This window comes from Indicator indicator, chromosome 32, assembly GCF_027791375.1.
Source record: "Indicator indicator isolate 239-I01 chromosome 32, UM_Iind_1.1, whole genome shotgun sequence".
In the NCBI taxonomy this organism is placed as follows: Eukaryota; Metazoa; Chordata; class Aves; order Piciformes; family Indicatoridae; genus Indicator; species Indicator indicator.
The window spans coordinates 672152-684968 of record NC_072041.1 but is presented as its reverse complement, the minus strand read 5'-3'; the positions used below and the strand labels follow the sequence as shown (position 1 = coordinate 684968).

Sequence of the window (12817 nt, the reverse complement as noted above, 5' to 3'; positions counted from 1 at the left end):
GGGGTGTTTTGGGTAACCTGTGGCTCAGGTGTGCTTGTCCCAGTGCCACCGCTGCCGCTCGGTGCCTAGCAGAGTGCTGCTGGCAGTCAGCTGGGGATGTGCGATGCTCACCCAGGCGTAGTTTGTGCTTCTGCTCTCTGAACCATGCTGCTTTTTTTCGGGTGTCATGAGGGTGGGGCAGGGAAAGAGAGAAAGAATGAAAATTGTAGGGTGCTGCAGGGGCTGGCTGGAGCCTTGCCTGGAGCCTGGCCAGGGTGGCCATGCTCCTGGCAGGCTGGGCTCCTCCACCATGGCAGAGCATCCTCCTGGACTGTGGGCATAGCCAAAAAATGAGAGGAAAAGAGAAAACTGAATGAGAGACTGTCAGGGGGAAGCAGGGATCGTGCTGGCTGAGCCTCTCCTTTCAGTGTTATTAGAGTAAAACTGCCTTTAATTAAACCCCTAAGTGGTGTCTAAGGCAGGAGCCTCTCTGTGCCCACTGCCACTGAATGGTGGCTCAATCGCTGCTGCGCTCGGGATGGAGCTGGTGCCCAGGGGAGCTCTCTTCCTGGGGATGGGTTTGCTTGCCAGAATGCTCCAGAATGGAGGTGGGGAGCTGTGTGGGTACTGCTGTGGGGGATGCTGTGGGCACTGACATGGTGAGACACTGGAACAGGCTGCTCAGGGAGGTTGTGGATGCCCCCTCCTTGGAGCTGTTCAAGGCCAGGTTGGTTGGATGAGGCCTTGAGCAGCCTGGGCTGGTGGGAGGTGTCCCTGCCCATGGCAGCGGCTTGGAACTGGATGATCTTGAAGGTGCCTTCCAAACCACTCTATGAATCTATGGGCACCTCCCATTGCCAGCAGCCAGAGCCCTGAGCTCATGGTGTGCCCCAGCCTGCCATCTGCCCCCTCTCCATCCCTGGCCTGGAGCTTATCAGGAATAAAAATAATGATAAAGAGACATTTGCTGGGAGATGACCCTGGCTTGGCTATGAGGGGTTGCTGGATGCGAGGAGATAGCAGCTGCAGAAGGCTTCAAAGGAATTAATTAAAGATAAATGTGTTTAAAAGAAGACCCTGGGCGGTGGGGATGGAGCAGCCGCTTTGATCCGCCCTGCAAAGGCATTGGGAGCGGCGCAGCAGGGGGCTGGAGAGGAGCTGATGGGGGTGGATGAGATCACCCAGGTCAGCACCCACTAGCTGCGTGTCCCGAGAGGGTCCCAAAGGATCCCTTGTAAGGCTGTGGTTTTCCCGAAGGCTGGAGGAAGGTGGCTGCAGCCAGAGCAGAGCCGAGGGAGCAGGACCCGCTCTCTCCACGGGATTAGCAGCTGCGGTGCGTGTGGCTGTCTCTGCCGGCACCCACGTGTGTCTGAGCCAGCCAGCAGCTCCCCTCTGCTGCTCTCTCAAGTATTTACTGCTCGCTGATATTTACTGTAACACCTGAGCAGATAAGTCCCAGTGTCTTTAGCATAAGCCTCTAGGATCTTCCTTCTTGGCAGCACTGTTCCTCAGCAGTGGCAGCAGGAGGATGTTCTCTCCTTTCATCAGCCCAGCTCCAAATACCGGGAGGTGTCCAGGAGCCTCGGTGGGTTCTTGCTGCTGAAGAGCTGTGTTTTCGCTTCAGGAGGAGGAATTCTCACGGGGCTGGGCTTTGGAGTCGATCACCCTGATTTAGCAGGTGGGAAATGGAGAGGCTTTGCCTGCCCAAACTCTGCTCTGAAGGCGAGGGGGTGCTCAGAGCAGCAGCCCCAGGACACTTTCCTGGCACAGTGGAGGCTTTGCACTGGAACAAGCTGTCCTGAGAAGATTCCTGCCCTGTCTCCTCTCCTGTATCTGACCCTCCTGCTTTGGGTAAATGATTTTTCTCACAAGCTGTTGAGGGGTAGCAGGGTTCATGTCACAGCCAAGCCAGGCTGATCCCCCCTGGGACCTGGGGGAAGATCCTGGCTGATTGCTGCTGAGCAGCCACACAGTGCTCCAGGTGTCTGACAGTGGTTTTTATTGGCTGGCTGTGGCTTTGGGGATCGGGGGGCTTGCTGACAGCTGGGGAATTGCCTCTGGAGCACTTTGCCCAGCCTCTCTGCAATGCTGAGGAGAAGGTGGAGGCATCCTGGCTACCCAGGGCAGGAACCTCGTGGCAGAGATGAGGACAGGATGTTGAGCTCCACAAGACAACCACACTTTGGAGAGAGCAGCCACTGGCACTGATGTCCCTGTGTCCAAAGTCATCTGGGGTCAATGCCCAGGGCAAGCAGCCAGCTGCCAGGCTCAGCAGGCCCCACTGGGTTGGAGCAGAGTGGATCCTCTGCAGTTGTTGCCATCCCAGTGGTACCTGATTCTCTGAGGAGGCTCTGTGGAGCCCTCTGCCCAGCTGTTCCCCATTCCAGGCTCTTCCAGCTGTATTTTGCCTGCAGGGATGTGGGCAGGGAGCCATGGGCAGTTGCTGAGCCACCCAAGAGGGCTCCATCGCCGATATAGCTGCTGTGGGCAGCAGGTTGTGGTGTAACCACCAGGCTGGGGGACACAGGGTGCTGGTCTGCCTGCTGCGGTGCTGAGCTGGGTGCAGGACAGGGTGCAGGCATGGTGGCAGTGCTGGGTGCTGGCTGCTGCACGGGCTGTGATATTCACTGTGGAAATGGCTTAGAAGGTTATTTTGGGCAGGAAAAGTGGGCACAGCACCACTTCCATCTGCATGTTTGTCATTTCCCTCTCAATCTTCAGCTGCTCTCAGGAGCCGCTTTCTTTGCAATGCTGGTTACTGGGAGCCTATTTGGGATAGTTCTCAACTGGATGTGATGCTTTGCTCGAGGATTGAGAGGGAAAGGTGTTAAAGCCTGACCATGCACATGGAAACCTGCTGCAGTCCAGCACTTGCCTCTTGAGACTGCCCTGGTGATGCTGGATGGGTCCCCCCCTCCCCGCTCTGAGCTTATTGAGAAGATTTGGCATTTCAGCTCAAACTGGGAGTTGTGGGAAGGCTGGGGTGGGGAAGAAAGGAGCAAGGAAGCAATAATCCACATGCAGGAAGGGGCTGTGGTCCTTCATTGCATCCTCCCAGGTGAAGGCAGCAGGTACCCACCCAGGGTGTGGGTTGTTTGCCTGACTCAGGACCAAGCTCTCCAAAATAAAATGGAGCTATTTGGCCTTTTTTTTAATTTTATGCAGCTTAGAGGCCTTGACAAGGGTCTTCAAAGAACTGCTGCTCGTAGCTGTTTTTATTGGGAAAATGAAAAATGTGGTCTCCCTAAGCAGAGCTGTGGAAATAAAGGCCTTGGGGGCTGGAGGTTCTCTTTGTTTTTAATTAAGAGCCTATATCTCCTGTTGGCTGCCACCTCGTGCTTCCACGCTAGCAAGACATCACTCCAGAATGGATTTGCTCATGGAATTAATTCTGTTGATGCAGAGCTGTCCGGGAGCCATTTCAAAAGGTGGCTGGAAAGGCCAAAACTCAGCACTTTCATCTCGGTGCCACACAGATGGGCTTCAAAACACCACAGAGCAAACCGAGCCCTGGCACCCACTCGCCTTCAGGAGTTGGTGGGAATCTGGAGTTGAGTTTGGGTGTTGGTGTGTGGCTGCTGGGGATGGTGAGGATGGGTCCCACTGCGAGAAGCACCCCCTGTAAGAGCAGAGTGTGCTCAGACAGCAGGAGAGTGGAAAAAGCCAGCAATATTTCAGCATTTGCACGGGTTCAAAGAGCACCTTTGAAGAGCTTTCCCTGCTGGCAGGAGCACTTTAAATTCTGCTGCACTAGCAGAAGCGCAGGGGCTTGGACACACTTTCGATTCCATTAAATACTTCTCCTGTAATTACCCTCCAGTTAAATGGTCACTGCGTCAAATTGCCTGGTAAAAGCCTTGTCAGAGGGACGCTGGCGGAGCCGGGGCCGTTCTAGCTGCCGGGGCCGTTCTAGCCGCCGGGGCCGGGTGGGGCGGCAGCTCCCAGAGTTCCTCCCCGGTGCCACGCCAGCCCCTGCCCCTCCCGCCGCTCCTTTCTCCTGTGGCTGTTGAGGAAGAATTAACTCTCACTGGGGCTGAGCTTTGCCAGCTGCAACCTTTGCCAGCTGCAACCTTTGCCACGGAGGTGAGCAAACCAACCCAGACAGCCTGGTTCCTGCCTCCAGCTTCTCTGCTCCATCTTCTGGGGGTGCAGCTTTCACTGTGAGTTAGGTGCTGGGCGGCAGCCTTCCCACGCTGGAGGAAGAGAGGAAGAGGAGGGTAATTTTGCTTTATGAACTATCGATTTTTCTCCTTCTGGTCCCTTTTCCTTCAGACAGATTGGGCTCCTAGGGCTGTGTTTAAAATAATGCTTTGCTCTTCACAGCCATCTCTCTTTCATCTCAGCTCACCCCCTGGTGCTGTTTCCCTTATGGGATGCTCCCCTCGCCCAGGATGCCACATTCATTAGCTCCTTCCCTGGCAGGTTGGATATTTCTGTTCGATTTTGCTCTGTATGCTTCTCTATATTTCTTTGAAGGCCTAGGAGAAAGGATCTGACACATTTGTGGAGTCAGGATGAAGAGCTGTTAGTGCAGCTGAAGCTTGAGGAGGGCACACTGAGACTGGAGATGAGGAAGAAATTCTTGACAATGATAGTGGGGAGACACTGGAAAAGGTTGCCCAAGGAGGCTGTGGATGCCTCCTCCCTGGAGGTGCCCAAGGCCAGGGTGGATGAGGCCTTGAGCAACCTGGGCTGGTGGGAGGTGTCCCTGCCCATGGCAGGGTGTTGGAACTGGATGAGCTTGAAGGTCCTCCCAACCTATGCTATGAATCCATGAATGGCAGTGGGCACTGCTATAGGGCTGCCCAGGAATCATCCCAGTTAACCCAGTAGCTCATCCCAGTTACCCAGGAGGTCTCGCTTCCCATCCCGTCCATGGGGTTAATGGTGTTGGGAAAAACTTTCCCCACCCCCTTGCCATGCCCCTGGGCTCTGGTGTAGAACCGATGTGTGATGGATGCGAGGAGCTTCCTTCCACACCGCTGCATATGGCACCTTATGGATGTGCTGGAGTCTAAAATTATCCATCCCTTCTTAAATCCATGTGTCCTGCTCCGAGGAGCTGCCATCCTTCCCTGGGTGCAGCCACCTGCAATCTGTTCTGCCTCCCCCCTGACGTAAGTGCCAGGACTGAAGGCAGGGCTGGGTCCTGCCCTGTCCCTGCGGCCTCTGCCACGGCTCCCAGCCCCTCTGAGGTTCCGCTGCCGGCGCCGCTCCTCTTTTCAAAGCCATCGGGCACTGGGATGGTTTCATCTTATTTTTAGAGGCTTCCCTTTTATCTTTTTCGCAGTGGCCCACTGGGAGCTGCTCCAAGATTGCAGCCAAGGATGCGGCTGGGATGTTGCCGGGGTGGGCGTCGCTCCTGACCCGGCACGGAGCTGCTGGCTGTGCTCCTCAGATCCATCGAAACGCGGCTCCCAGGGACCCACAGCCCACACAGCTCTGGGCTTGGTGGCTCCGGAGTGATCCAGCCCACCCAGAGCTGTGTCCCCATGGGTGAGGATGATTTAGAGCCCACCCCAGCCTGCAGAAACAGGGATGGTTTCTGCAAGGCTGTGCTGGGTCTCCGTCTTGAGAGCATGAATCCCTACGGCTGCTTCCTGGTGTGGGACCCTGCTGGAGCTGGGACTGGGTGGAGAAGGTGGGTGCTGGGTCCTCTCCATTCCCCACCACCACCATCCTCAGCCCTTGTGTTTGCTTCCCTGACCTGCTTTGTCCTGGCAGCTGCTCCTGCCAGCCGTTCTCGGGAGGAGCCTTGTCACAGCCTGTTGGAACCAACGGCAATGTAACTGGGAGGGAATGGAGAAAAGAAATCATGAGCAGAGAGGTACTGGAGTGAGAGAGAAAAGTAACCCTGACACATCCCTACCTCGGCTTGGCTAGGGCATGAGGGCTGTCAAGCAGCCCTCCCTCCTTCCCTCCCTCCCTCCTTCCCTCCCTCCCTTCCCTCCCTCCCTCCTTCCCTCCCTCCCTCCTTCCCTCCCTCCCTCCTTCCTTCCCTCCTTCCTTCCCTCCTTCCTTCCCTCCTTCCTTCCCTCCTCCTCCCTCCTTCCCTCCCTCCTTCCCTCCCTCCTTCCCTCCCTCCTTCCCTCCCTCCTTCCCTCCCTCCTTCCCTCCCTCCATCCCTCTGTCCAGTGGCATCCCAGAGAGGGATCTTGCAGCCCTGAGGAGCAGAGGAAGAACCCCAGATTGCATGGGGTTGGCAGCATCCTGCAGCTCCTCCCATTCTGTTGGGCTCCAGCCTTCTGCTGGCTTGGCAATGGAACCATGCCAGGATCCAGAGGGCTGGCATTTTAGAGCATGGCATTTTGGAAGCACTGCCCTTTGGGAAGCCATTTCTCCTCGGTCCTACCTCTAGAAGACCTCTTCAGCAGTGATGTCCATGGTGTGGCTGACATCTGCTGCTGCCTCCCACTCCAGACCATGTCTTCTCCTTCAAACCTGTTGGGATCATAGCCCTTCCCCCCAACTCTTCTCACAGCTCTCCCATGGTGTATCCTCTGGCACAGTGCTAAAAGATTCCAGGTGCTTCCTTCCAGACACCCTGCTGCTTTCATTTTGGGGTGAGGGCTTCTGTTGCACCATCCTCCAGAGCTTTGTGGTCACCAGGGTAGGTGCCATCTCTCCATTCCCTTCCTACTGGTCCTTCCCAAGCATCCTGGGGCTGGCAGGGAATTCCTCTCCTGGGCAATCGCTGCCCCAGTGCTTGGCACCAGGCATGTTTTGTGAATCAGACCTGCCAAAGGTGACCTTGGGTTTATCACATCCCACTGTCAGGACTCACATTCCTGATTTATGCCCAGAATGCATCCTGGCAGCACAGTCATCAGTGCTTCCTAAAGAGGTGTGTCTGCAGGCTGGCGTCAGGGATCACAATCTGGGATTTGATGGATCTCAGCATCCTGAGGGGTCTGCACCTCCCTCCCGAAGCAGCCAGCAGGAGGCCTGGATCCTGCAGCCTGGGCAGTGCCAACCAAGGAAGTTGATGGTGGGTGGTGAGGTGTGGTGCTGAGGCATGTGTTGGTAGGGTTGATGAAAGCTGGGCTGCCCCCTCAAGCCCCCCACACTTGTGCTCCTGATGGTGGATGCTGGAGGTGGTCTTCAGGAGGTGAGTAGATTCCTCTGTGCACCCACAGCCAGCAGCTTCCACCTCCCCTGGGTTGTCACTGTGGGTCTCAGCAGCCTCACGTGGCTCTTCCCCTGCTCTTCCCCAGGCCAGATGCACTTTCTGTGCTCTTTCTGGGGGATGAGCAGCTCTGGGAGGCACCGAGCACAGAGGAGGTGGCAGCTCTGCCCTGGGAGCCTGGCTAGTCTGGAGCAGCTTTTCTCCCTTGATGAGTCTTGTCAGCAGCGTGGGCAGGGACACGAAGCCCCCTGGGCTGTGGAGATGAGCAGGGGCAGACAGAGAAGGAATTTCAAGGGAGGCAAAACTTTTGTCCTTGGAGAGAAGCAGCAGAGCAAGAAGCATGAGCCATGGTTGGAAATGCTGCTGCTGAATCTCGTCTGCCCTAATTACCCAGCCTGCTGCTGCCAGGCCTGTGCCAGCCTGCCAGGGCTGTGGGGTGTGCAGGGCTAAAAGCTGGGGAGCCATAGCCTGGCCCCAAATCTGCAGTACAGAGGTGTGGGAGAGCCTTGGGAAGTCACTGGGTGATATTCCCATGGGAGCATAAAGTCCCCACAGCAAGCAGCATTCCAAGCTGGGCTGAGGTGCCACCACCATCCCATCTCTCCCAGGAGAGTTTTCTGTCCTCAGAGGAAGGGGGCACGCCTGGCACATGCCATCTTTACTGGGGAAGGGATGCTGGAAAAGCTCCTGCAGCCAGTTCACTGCTGAGACCCGTGGCTGGGCAGGCTGGCAGCCATCTGCCCACCTCCTTCCTGGGTCTGCAGCCAGGGCAGCCCCACGGGCACCCCTGGCTCTGGCCAGGCTGTGGCAGCCGTCTGGGAGCTGGCATGCTCTCGTGTGGGAAGCAGCAGCCACAGATACAGCCCCAGAAGCTGGCAGTGCTGGGCATGTCTTGCACAGATGCACAGATCCCTCTCAGTGTTCTGCTGCTTGTTCCCTTGTCCTGCTGACACTTGGTGATTTATCAAACTCCCTTCTATCAGGAGCTGCAACATCTGCCTGTGCAGAGCAGCACATCTTTGGGCTGCAGCCAGCGAAATCATTTCATTACCAAATTGCAACTGTAAAGCAGCACGAAATCACCAGCAGCCTGTACACGGAGATGCTTTTGTTTCCAAACTGCTCATTAGGAGGGAGGCAGGAGCCAAGAAGCGATAGCCTGCGAGAGGTGAACCGGGAGCGAAGGAGCCCACCCCGAGCGCGGCCGGCGCCGGCTCAGTGCGCACCCCCCGCAGGGCTGCACCGAGTCTCCCTTTCCGTCCCGGAGGGGAGACGTCCTCACATCTCTTCCCTTCTTCGTGCCTAATGCGGGCTGACAAGGAGCAGACTTGAGAAGCGAGGGAGTGAGGAGCTCAGAGATGAGTTTATGTAAGGCAGGAGGGAGGATGGCACCGCCGCTGCCGCGGGCTGTGGGCAGCTCCGTGTTGGGAGGTAGTTGAAAGTCTCTGTGCTGGGGGGCTCCTGTGCCCACTGTCTCATTTTTCTCTCCACAGGTCTGGCAGTTCATCAGATCATCACTATTACAGTGTCCCTCATCATGGTCATAGCTGCTCTGATAACAACTCTTGTCTTAAAAAACTGGTAAGGTTCCTCCTGGGGCTGCTGGGCTTTGGGGGGTGGCAGGAGGATGCGAGCAAGGTGGGGCCAGGGACACCTTTCTAGGCATGAGCACTGAAGCCCATGGCATTACAGGAGAAAATGTGGGGGGTTGATATTGAAAGCTCCAGAGAGGCTGAAGCACCCTCAGCCATCTGTGCCCCTCTGGTGGGTGGCTTTGGGCACCAGCAGGTGGCCAGGGTTGGGTGGCCAAGTCCCACATGGGGCACGTGCACATTGCTGCTGGGGGGCTGAGTGGCTGCAATGTGATGAGGTCAGAGTCATGCACTGGGCCACAGTGGGTGTCCCCACAATCATGCCAGGACCTGCCTGGCACTGGGTGGCATCTTCCTCTGCCACCTTGCTCAAGTGGCTTTGCTGCTGCTCCTCAGACACCAGCCTGGCTCAGCAAGCTCCAGATGCACTTTTTTGACCTTCCCTGAGTCTCCAAGGACTGCAGGGCACCTTCTGAGCTCTCAGGTGCCACCAGGTTGAATCGTGCCCCATCCCCTGGAGCGTTCATGTTCTCCTCCAGCTTAATTTGCTCCTGTTTGTGCTCTCAGCATGGCAGGGTGTGTGGCAAAATAGGTTAGCTCGGTGCTCCAGGCAGTGCTGCTTACCTATTTTCCCAGGGACAGTGCCCTACTTTGAGGTCAGCCTGGCTGGGGGAGTGATATGGCCGCAGCTCAGGGCTGGTGGGAGAGCTGCTGTGCCATACCAGGCTGCCATGCCATGCTCAGTGCCAGCCCTTCATTCCTCCTGCCCTCTCTGCCCACTCCAGCTCTCCCCAGGAGCTGCAGCAGATCCATTCCTGCACCCAGGGGGAAGTGGAGAAGCAGGTTGGTGAGGAGCCAGCTCCCTCCCCAGGCTTTAAAGTGCTCACCTCCATTGTCAGATAGCAGGGCCAGGTGATAGGATGAGAGGAAATGGCCTGAAATTGGGCCGGGGAGGGCTAGGTTGGAGATTAGGAAACATTTCTTTTCTGCAAGAGTGGTCAGGGATTGGCACAGGCTGCCCAGGGAAGTGGTGGAGCCCCCATCCCTGGCACTGTTCAAGGAATGGATAGAGCTGGCACTTCAGGACATGGTCCAGTGGTGATAGAGGTGTTGGGTAGATGATCTTGGAGGTCTTTCCCAGCCTCAGTGGTTCTGTGATTCTATGGTTTAATGCCCACAGTGGTGCTGGGTTGGTGCTTGGGGTCGATGCTGCCAGAGAGCTTTCCCAACCAAAACAGTTCCACCACTCTGCTCATGGTGCCCTCTGCCCACCCAGCTGTGCCCAGAGCGGGCGCCCGCGGCGCAACAGCCACCAGCGCAAACTGGACCAGCAGGAGGAGAGCTGCCAGAACCTGACTGACTTCGCGCCCGCCCGCGTACCCAGCACCCTCGACATCTTCACAGCCTACAATGAGAGCCTGCAGTGCTCCCACGAGTGCGTGCGGACCCCTGTGCCCCTCTACGCCGAGGAGGCCTTGCGCTCGCCTGGGGACTACAAAACAACCTTCAACGGAAACAGGTGAGGTGGCCACCCTGGGACGGGGAGCGCCGTGCCTCCCTGGTGCCAGGGGAGGTGCCTGTTGGAGGGGTGGGAGATGACCTGAGGGCACACAGCATAGCTGCCTTCCTCCGGCTCTCCAGGCTGTGATGCTCACCCACCCTGCGGGCATGGCCGCTGCACCTCTCCTCCTGCTGATGAGGATGGGTGAGCAGCTCAGCCAAGCCCTGGCAGCATTGGGCACAGAGCGTTTTGTGCTGCCCAGCTGCCACTGCCAGCACATAAATGCCACTGGATCCATCTTCCAGCAGTCTGCTGCCTGCTGAGTGGCACCACAAGAGCTGCTGGGCTGCGGATGAGCCTGGTGATGGATTGGGGGGCAGGGGTGGAAGCCAAGGGACCATTTGTCTGGCTTGAAGCAGCGATGCAGGAATGAGGAGGGGCTGGTGGCATGGTGTGAGAGATGCCAGCCCTGGCTTTGTGTGCTCCTTGGCAGGCCCGGAGAGGGAGGTAGTCACAATGACCTCTGCCAGCACCCTGGGCTGGCTCCCAATGCCTGCTGGCTGGGTGCTGATGCAGTCTCTCCATGCAGTAAATGCTGTTCCCCACCAAAGCTGGAGGAGATGCCAGGAGGAGGGGTGTGGAGGGAGCAAACAGGCACTGGTGCCCCATGCAGCCCAGCTGGGTGGTGGTGTGTGTATGCCACCCATAGCTGATGTCTGCCTCGCGTGAAGGACAGAAGCAGGCTTGGACAGACACCTTCTTAGCCCTCATCCTCTGCCTGTGCATGGGGGCCTGCTGGGTCACACTGCCCAGGCTGTCCTCAGCTCACTGAGGGCAGAGAACTGGCAGGGGGTTTCAAACCATTTCATGGAAGGTGTGCATGGGGTTGGGCTGAGGTGCCAGGGTGCCCTTGTCTGGCTGGAAGGGCTTTGGTGCTTTCCTGGCATCAAGTGATGCTTCCTGGGACCCTGCTGGCCTCAGTGACTTGTCGGGCAGACCCCTGCAGGGGATGGGCATGGCAGCCCCATGTGGGACCCATGGAGTGGCAGGGTGGCAGATAGGAGATGCCCTGCTGCTGTTTGGGGTCAGCTCCCCCCAGAGCAATTGGCTGCCTCAGAAGGTGCTGGGAGCTTTTGGAGGGATTTTCACTCCCTCCAGAGGGGTTAAGGCATTCACTGCTCCACTCCAGCTTTTGATTCCTCTGTCTCTGCTTTGCACCACCCTGGTGCCCAAGGCCATCCAAAGCTCTACTTTCATTTTTCCCCCTTCTAAAAGCACTGATTTTTGCAGCAGGCCAGCTGGGCTTGCCCCTTGTGCCTTACCCAGCTGGGCTTGCCCCTTGTGCCCTGCTCAGCTGGGCTTGCCCCTGGTGCCTTGCCCAGCTGGGCTTGCCCCCTGTGCCCTGCCCAGCAGCACTTGCAAGCCCTCTCTCTGCTCGCTGCAGACCCTCCTCTTCTGACCGGCATCTTATTCCCGTGGCCTTTGTGTCTGAGAAATGGTTTGAAATCTCCTGCTGACTGGCCGCAGCCTGTTTGAGTCCTGGGGGCAGGGCAGACGCCGTCGGGCTGTTTCCTGGTACGTAAGTGTGCCCCCCTGCTCCTGGCCCCTGCCCGCCGGCCCCTGCCCGGCACCAGCCACTCCCTTCCCTGCCCTGCCCTGCCCTGCCCTGCCCTGCCCTGCCCTGCCCGCTGCCCCATCCCCCTGCTCACGCTGCTTTTGGGATGTGGGACCAGGGAGGTTCACCCGGCCGGGGGGGGGCAGGCACATCTCCCATCACAGCGGGGATCTGGGGTACCACAAAAGCTTTTCCATGGAGGTGAATTACAGACAGGCCAGAGCTAAAAGGTAGGGACCAAAAGGGTTGTCCAGCACTGCTCCAGGCTGCTCAGGGCAGTGGTGGAGTCCCCATCCCTCGAGGGGTTTTCACAGCCATGGAGGTGTGGTGCTGAGGACCATGATTTGGTGGTGCCCCGGTGGTGCTGGGCTCATGGTTGGACTCCATGACCTGAATGCTCTCTTCCAACCAAAACAATTCCCTGATTCTGTGACTGGAATGTGTAGCAACATGAGAGCAACCTTGACCTTCAGCCAGGGGTTGTGGTTCCAGCCCACCTTCGAAACCTGGCCAAGTGACAGCAGTTTGCACGCTGCGAGGTGGCCTGGTCTGTAATTAACCTCCTGGTGCATGATGGTCAGCCCTGCTCGTTCCACAGCCCTGCTTCCAGCACTCCATCGGTCCCCAAAAGCTCTTCTGGTTGTGTTTGCTGCCATGAACAATTCCATGCTCCTGCTGCCAGGGTGCTGGGGTCCTCCTCCTGTTCCTTGCCTTGTGAGACGCCCAGCCTGTACCCTGTGTGTGCAGTGCCCACTTCACGCCTCAGGTACAACGCAAGGGTACTGTCCTGGTTTCAGCATCTGGGGGACTGTCTCTTTTTTGAGCTGGTCTGAGCCCTTTGCAGCTCCTTGCCTGGCTTTTGGCAGTGGTGGCAGCAGCGGCAGGGAAAGCAGCGAGGGTTTGGTGTGTGCCAGCGCGGCACTGGGCAGTGGTGCCCGCCAGAGCCACGTGCTCAGGTGAATTAATTGGCATGTCCCAAGTCCCTGCTGGCATGAATCATCCAT

The 12817-nt window shown here is 57.7% G+C and overlaps 1 protein-coding gene across 1 annotated transcript in view; it reads left to right on the top strand.

Annotated features, from left to right (window-relative positions):
• The window catches only part of AJAP1 (adherens junctions associated protein 1), a 28555-nt gene extending 16840 nt beyond the window's left edge, over positions 1–11715 (top strand). Inside the window, exons 5-7 of the mRNA XM_054394818.1 lie at positions 8599–8686; positions 9974–10216; positions 11643–11715. Coding sequence (XP_054250793.1) covers positions 8599–8686; positions 9974–10216; positions 11643–11715 — 404 coding nt within the window. The remainder of the gene's footprint in view (positions 1–8598; positions 8687–9973; positions 10217–11642) is intronic.
• The last annotated feature ends 1102 nt before the right edge of the window (positions 11716–12817 follow it).